Here is a 7,618-nt window from a genome sequence, read left to right as displayed (position 1 = left end):
AAGAGAAGCAATTTTCAGGTTATATGCACAGAAAGCTAAACTGGACTCTTAAAACATCACAGTGAAACAAAACCTACCCAACAGCAAGCAGAATAATCTCATGGAAATCCATTTACTTAGACTGATAGTGTTCCTTGCTGCTCACTAAGGAAGTAGTATTCTTTAAACAAATGAGGCTGCCCTGTGTGTCCCAGAAACAGAGCCTACAATGACAAACAAATCTGCTGCCCAAATGTCACCAGGGCCAGGCAGCACAGGGATGCTCACAGCCAGCACTCCTGGGTCACATTACACCATCACCACAGTGCTCCTCACCCTCTAACTCACGGTCAGGGACAGCACAGGGATGCTCACAGCCAGACTCCTGGGTCACGTTACACCATCACCACAGTGTTCCTCACCCTCTAATTCACAGTCAGGGACAGGTCACAACCTGAGGCCTTCCGGCTTTTCTGTGCCAGCCTCCAGTGCCACAAAACCAGTTACCCACCCAGCTCAGTTCTGCTTCCATATCTCCACCTGAATTCCACACTGTGGTATGCTTCCACCTCACAAGTCCCATGTATTCCTGAGGATTTAAGGGTTTGTGCTCTTGGTTCTCACAGAAAGCATCACCTGTGAGTGACCTGGAACAAATGCCACAGAGGAGACCAAACCACTCAGTCTCACTGGGCACATGTGATTCAAAGAAGGTGCACAACTCTACAGGTGGCAGTGGAACAGCTTTTCCAACACAGCAGTACCTTTCCTTTGATTCAAGGCTGATTTCTCCAGGGAATGCTCTCAAATCGTGCTGCCTTTGGCAGACAGGCACGGAAAGGCCTGGAGGGTGGGACGGAGGGAAGCAGCACCCTAGGAAGCCACACCGTGTCCTCTGAGGGCTTCAGAGCAGCAGAGTCCCCACGAGTTCAGAGCAGTTTCTGCTCACTGTAATTGCTTTAACAGCACCCGACATAGGAAAGGAAATTAATATTCCTTTGCTCGGCAGCCAACTGTACTTCCCACACAGCTTGAAGGGACTGAGCTCAGCTACTACATGGAAAATGAACCCATCACCAGCCTGGAAAGCCATTCCAGTGCTTGGTGCTGATACTCCATGAAGATGCCAAGGAATCTGGGCAGGATTTTACCAAACTGAAACCCAAAAAACAACCCCTCAAACTTGTGATTAGATGCTCAACATCCTGGAACAGACATTGGTGTAGCGAGGGGTAAACAGGAACACAAACACATGTTTCTGGGTACCAACATCCTCCTCCAAAGAGAAGCTTGATGCAAACACATGCAAATGTAGAGCATTTACTGCAAGGAATGATTCACCACCTTCTCTTGTTGCAATAGACGTGAACACTTTAGCAAAACAAAGGAAGCTAAGGCACTGTCCAAACACACACAGAGGGTACATTGCAGGCTTTGATATGGCAGGAGGTAGCTTTAATTAGCACAGCCACAAGGCTCAACGTTAGAAAAGAAAATGTGAAGACAAATACAAAACAACACTAAAATGGATCATTTGAAAAAAATTATACACAGCTAAGGTCCCTGGAAGTGACTTATAGAGTGACTGAATTAGCAAGTTGACTCGAAGAACCATGACCAGGAGTAAATTGGACTTTCTAGGCCAAGCTACTCATGATGTTTGAGCGAAGACCTAACATATGGGAACAAGAAAACATCCTCCTTCTCTGAGACACCGAGAAGTAGTGTGTGCACAAGTGAAGGAACAAGCAGGGCACTATGTGCTGATCATGCTCATGCATCTATCCCTGTCAGTAAGCTCAGATGCTCTCTGTACCCCCGCACCGTGTCACCTCCTCCTGTGCTCCTGTCACCCCCAGTCCCACACCACACCCTGCTCTGTACAGCCTCACCGTGCTCACACAGCCCAGCCAGCCCTCTGTGCTGCAGCAGACTGGAGTAGCTGGGCACCAGCAGCACCTGGAGAGTGCCAGCCTAGCTGCTGGCAGTGTCCGTGTGTCCAGCGCCAGTGTCCAGGTGGACATCCCTCCCTCATCGCACTCCCCGACTGCAGCTGGCATAGCTCACACTGCCATGGATTCCTGGCTCCCCGGGGAACGGGGAAGATCTCCATGGAAACAGACAGTAGCACTTGTTCTTTTGATAGTATTCTGACATGGCTGTAATAAAACTTCGTTTATGACAACGCATGACGGCTGTTCCAGCGCGGCTCTGCGCTGCCCTCACTGCCATCCATTTGCTGCTTCGCATGGAACACCATGCCTGGCACTCCCATGTGCCAAGAAACTGTGCTGTGAGAAAATGGGAGCACGGGCTAAAGAGGACATTTAGTGCAGTTCTGTTAATAGGACCAGAGGATGTGCATCATGTGGTGAGAAATAGCCCCAAAGCATCCTAAAGCCTCAGTGGATTATTAACACAGCTCCTCCCACCCACGGGGACAGGGAATGCATGATCCAAAACCAGTTACACACCCAACTTGAGAAAAAGATCTGTGTCACAGCAAGACATTTTGGTACTTGCAGATCCAGACAGAGACAAAGGCACCAGGCTCTGTCCCTGCAGGGTGTGCCTGGCCCGCAGTGGTGGGGAACCCACTCAGGCTGTGGCAGCACTGCAGGAGGGAGCAAGAGGCAGCCAGAGCAATCCAGGTGCCGAGGAGGGAGTGGAGATGCTTTGACTTAGGGCAATACAATAGCCTCCAACAACAAGTGGAAACCATTTCCAATTTCTTGGCTCTTAAAACATTCCCAATGGGACACAAAGACACAAACTGAGATGTCCTACCAGGATGGTTTTCTCATACTGGGCACAGAAGATGGTTCCCTTGCTGCACTAGAGTGGGTAACTCCACAGACAGTCCAGAATTGGATTCAATTCGTGCCGCTCTCCCTGTCTCAGCAAAGACCAGCACTACTTATGTGCTCGTAATTAATTCCCTGTCAGTAGATCATTTCAGCCATGCTGCTGGCAGAAGCCAGATCATACTGGCTGAAACCCAATTAAAGGTGCTGAGGTGTGCTTGGCCAGCACCACATGGAAGCTGTCACACAGGGACAACTTCCAGAGCCGTAAAGACGTTGAGGAAGTCCTGGAGACTCGGCAGTGTGCTTCAAAGAGGGAGGTTACAATAACTGTAAGTTTAACATTCAGAGCTTTAAATACATTCACAGTTTTGACAGGTGATAAAAAAGACAATTTCCTTTTATGTTCATGGGCTTGTAGTAATTACAGGCTCTTGTTCCCAGAACCTGAGCAGCAGTGGGATAACAGTGCTGTGCTGTAGCTTCCCCATGGACTCCAACACCCCACAAGGACAGCAGTGCAGTCCCCATAACCTGCCTCACTGCTGTGAGAAGTCAATCTCTCCCCAGGGCCACAGGGCACAGCCTGCAGCACTCCCTGAAGCCAACAGTGTCCTGCTCTTCCTACAGCAGCAACAGCATGGAACCAAACTCAGAGGTTCCACACTTGCATCGTGCTAGGAACCTACAGAATGCATGGCTGAACACAACACTGTGCCCCATGAAAAGACAGTGGTTGTGATTCTTGCAGCCTGCACAAGGAGCAGCAAGACATTACAATCTGGGAAAGTATCACAGAATCATTCAGGTTGGAAAAGATCTCTGAGATCAACTCCAACCTGTGACCAATCACCACCTTGTCAACAGAGGCCCGAGTGCCACATCCAGTCATTCCCTGAACACCTCCAGGGATGTTTCCTGAGCACCTCAAGGGATGGTGACTCCACCACTTCCCTGGGCAGCCCCTTCCAACACCTGACAGCCATTTCCATGGAAAAATTCCTCCTGAAGGCCAACCTGAACCTCTCCTGGCACAGCTGGAGGCTGTTTCCTCCTGTCCTGTCCCCTCCTGTCCTGTCCCTTGTTCCCTTGGACAGAGCCTGACCCCACATAGCTGCACCTCCTGGCAGGGAGCTGGAGAGAGTGAGAAGGTCCCTCTGAGTCTCCTTTTCTCCAGGCTGAGCCCCCACAACTCCCTCAGCTGCTCTTAGTACTGACTCTTCAGCCCCTTCCCCAGCTCCGTTCCCTTCTCTGGACACACTCCAGCACTCCCATATCTTTCCTGCAGCGAGAGGCCCAGAACTGGACACAGCACTCAAGCTGCCTCACCAGTGCCCAGCACTGAGGGACAATCACTTCCCCAAAATGTGGATGTGGAAAGTCTTTTCCAATTTCTAGAGTTCCAAGCTTCTCTGTGACACTGAACATATTTAAGCACTGTTTAACATTAAAAAGAAAATCATACCAAAGACACCATGAAAAACTGCTTCCTAACACCCTCCCTCTTCCCAGCCTTTTTCCAAGAAAAAAGTAAGTGGGAGTGAGGAAAGGAGAGAGCCATTGGAACACACTTCATTAACAGTTGTTTCTAGCTTATAGCTCAGGGTACAGACACCAGAGAGACACCCTCCCCCCTGTGCTGCCCTAGCAGACATGGCCACAGGAGATGCCATCACCAGGAGCACGAGCACACAGTACACTTTCGAGCAGCAACCTTGGCAGATCATCATATGTTTTCCTCAAATGCTGTATCTGGCATCTGTATTGGGAAGAGAGGAAGGAAATGCTACTGAAACAAAGACGTGGCAGGCTGAGCCCCTGCAATTTTTGGCAGCAGCAACAGCTAAGCAGCTGCCAACACAGCTATAGGCTCAGCTCCCTGTAGCTGAAGTGCCCAGAGGAGGTTTTGGGAAGGAAATCATTGCTCTCCTCTCCCTCCCCCATCACTTCTTTTCCATGGAACGTGGTAGGGACGAGAGAATGGCACAAAACACAGAAGCAAAGGCCATCATCATCTTCAGAACAGCAGGCAGCAGGCACGTATCAAACACATTTGTTGTGCCGGAGGGAAGAGCAAGCAACAGGGCTAAGAATTGGGATCTTTGCCAAGTCATTTCCAGGTGAACTCCCCAGAGGACAAGCACTAACAGAAGAGACACCTGAGGACTGTAATGTTGCTTTATGCAGTCATCATGCCCATGGGAAGCATGGGTGTCAGAGGTGAAACAGTGCCCGAGCTCAGCGTGCACAGCCATGCGAACTGTGCCAGGCTGCAGCAAGGACAGGCAGGCTCCCGGTCTGGAACGTTCTGTTCACACTGCACATCTGGCTGCTTAAGCCCATCTCTCTATTTCTATTGGCCACAGCTCATCCACAGGTATTTTCCATTTTTCTTCCACCTAGCTGGACAAGAAGGTTTATTTTTGACAAAGCACCATGGATATATACAGGAACTACATCTCTCGCCTGGAAGTCAGATATGAGCACTAACTCCCCCCATGCCCAGGGAAGAGACAGACTGGCTGGAGGTACTCTGCCACCGCTCTGATCTGAGCTGGAGCAGCTCACATCCACACATGAACTGTATTCACTCATACTCTGCAGTGACTCAGGCCAAAATCTCCACCAAGCTCCATCAGAAAGCCAATGTAATGGTCCTGGCAATCCTGACCTCAAGCCTCAGTCCTTCTCCTTCCCACTCTTTCATGGGGTGTGATGCAGTCATGAAGAACTCCTAGTCTCTACTGCCCATTTACCATTCAGATCCTGGAGCACAAACTGTTTGTTTTGGACTTGGTAATCAACTCCTGAAGCACATGAAAGGATTATCAATAGCAGGGGGCGGAGGAATTAAAACCATCTTTGCTAACCATCTGTGTTTGACTAACAGCAGCTATATGGGCCCAAACATACAGCATTACTCAGCGACCAGCAAGAGGCTGAACTGCCAACAAGATGGGAGCTAAAACCCATGTTGCTTCAGAGACTCTACATGAGCTTAGAAATGAACCAGCCCCTGAGCACATAGTGCTTAACTCAGCATATATTGACCCAAACAGGATGTCTCTATCACTGGCCAAACATGAACTGTTTCCCTTGAACTCCCCTAGCTCCTGTTCCCCTGCAGACAGAACAGCCAGACCTGCTAGTTGTTATTGTAGATGCTCTGGAGAGATATGTAGATTTTACCTTTCTCCACAGTACTCATTCAGCATTTGTTTCACCAGACAGAGCCAGGGAATGCTTTGGATGTTTCTCTTTATCACTTCCAAAATTTCTTCCTGAAAAATATTCCCTCTTCTCTTTTCCTCCCACCTAGGCCAATCCTTCCCATCCCTTTTTTCTGGCACAAGACTGTGGGTTTGGACTCACACACTGGTGACTGTACACAGCCACACCTAATCCTCAATTGTGCACTTCACCCACAGCATTTCAGTACCCATTCCAGCAATTTCATGGAATTTCCAACTCCTGGTTTATTATTAACTGGAACCTCTGCTCCTACAGATATTCTTACACACATGGTCCAAAACTGCCCATACACAGGTGCATTGCTCTTCCCTAAACAAACTTACTGAGTGTGAGTGCAACACGTTCATCGCACAACTGACTCAGCACCACTTGCTGCAGTGTGTTCCCAGGCCTTTCTCCAGGAATACTGTCAAAAATGCACTAACCTTAAGCCATTGAACAGCTGCTTAGACTTGTCCAATAAGTAGCAAAAGTCTGTCACTGTTTTCCTCTCTGCTTGAGGAATATCATCTTCAGCTCCTCCTGATGACATGATTTCTTTTAGGGTAAACTCAGTCCTACAGAGAAGAAAACAGCCACATTACTCAGAAATCGAGGGCTGCTATGAACTCATCCAGGTCAGATGCACGTACAGTCCCATGGGGATGCAACACAGAGCATGCACTTCCCCCACAGGTTACTCTTCTCAAGACTCATTAAAATTAACAGCTGAGAATCAAAGCATGGGATTAACTACCGCACAATGCACTAGTTAACACAGCAAAATTAAAATAACAGTGGTACAAGAGTCGTAAAATAAAATAACTCTGAGGACTCTTCACAAAGACAAAAATGCCAACAAAAGGACTAGCACAAACAGCACTTGGGTTTCACACTTGGACCAAGGAATCCTCTCCAAATTTGCCTTCTGCAGAGGGGTTTATCCTGCAGCTGGATTCAGAGAGCAGCCTCAGCTCTCTGTGCATTTCCTTTTCTTCTGCAACTGCTGAAAACTGTAGCTCATTAGCTCCTATCGCTAAAACATAGCAAATTCAGATAGAATGCTAAAAAATACCCAACTGTCCTTCCTCTCTTCTTCCTCCTGACTGTTTCATTCCATGGGTTGCATTGCCCACAATTATACCTGCAGATCTATTTTTACTGCTCACATGAGCAAAATGTCATATTGTACAATATTGTACCTGAACAGATATAATGCAGATAATCCTAGTATTGAGTAAGGAGGGGAATATGAAAGCCTATAGAGGCAGAGTGGCTTTTAAAATCTTCCTCCAAACATGCACAGACACCAAATTATCCTTCCGAGCATCCAAAAATGAGCTACAGATTTCACAGCAGCAGCAGCAGCAGCAACAAAACATCTCCTCTGGAAATGGCTGCCAGGTCTTCAGCTCCTCTGTGCTCAGGATTTTAGTGAGAGATAAACACACCTCTGGTTGGGCAAATGCACAGCCTTCACTTCCAGCAGCTTCTCTACCGGTACTGGTAAGTGCTTTTGTTAAGCAACAAGTTTCCGTTTGTGCAGCAGCTCTGTTTGGATGCTCCTGGCACAAATAATTACCTGCACATCCCAATTCAGGCCA

General features: G+C 48.3%; 1 protein-coding gene across 1 annotated transcript in view; it reads right to left on the bottom strand.

Moving 5' to 3' along the window:
* SCAI (suppressor of cancer cell invasion) overlaps positions 1-6,592 on the bottom strand; it is a 23,050-nt gene extending 16,458 nt beyond the window's left edge. Inside the window, exon 1 of the mRNA XM_009070188.1 lies at positions 6,461-6,592. Coding sequence (XP_009068436.1) covers positions 6,461-6,567 — 107 coding nt within the window. The 5' untranslated portion in view covers positions 6,568-6,592. The remainder of the gene's footprint in view (positions 1-6,460) is intronic.
* Positions 6,593-7,618: the final 1,026 nt, after the last annotated feature.

The sequence above is a fragment of the Acanthisitta chloris genome, unplaced genomic scaffold (assembly GCF_000695815.1).
Source record: "Acanthisitta chloris isolate BGI_N310 unplaced genomic scaffold, ASM69581v1 scaffold21842, whole genome shotgun sequence".
NCBI lineage: Eukaryota > Metazoa > Chordata > Aves > Passeriformes > Acanthisittidae > Acanthisitta > Acanthisitta chloris.
Note: the sequence above shows the minus strand (reverse complement) of the source record. Positions and strands in the feature narration are given on the sequence as shown.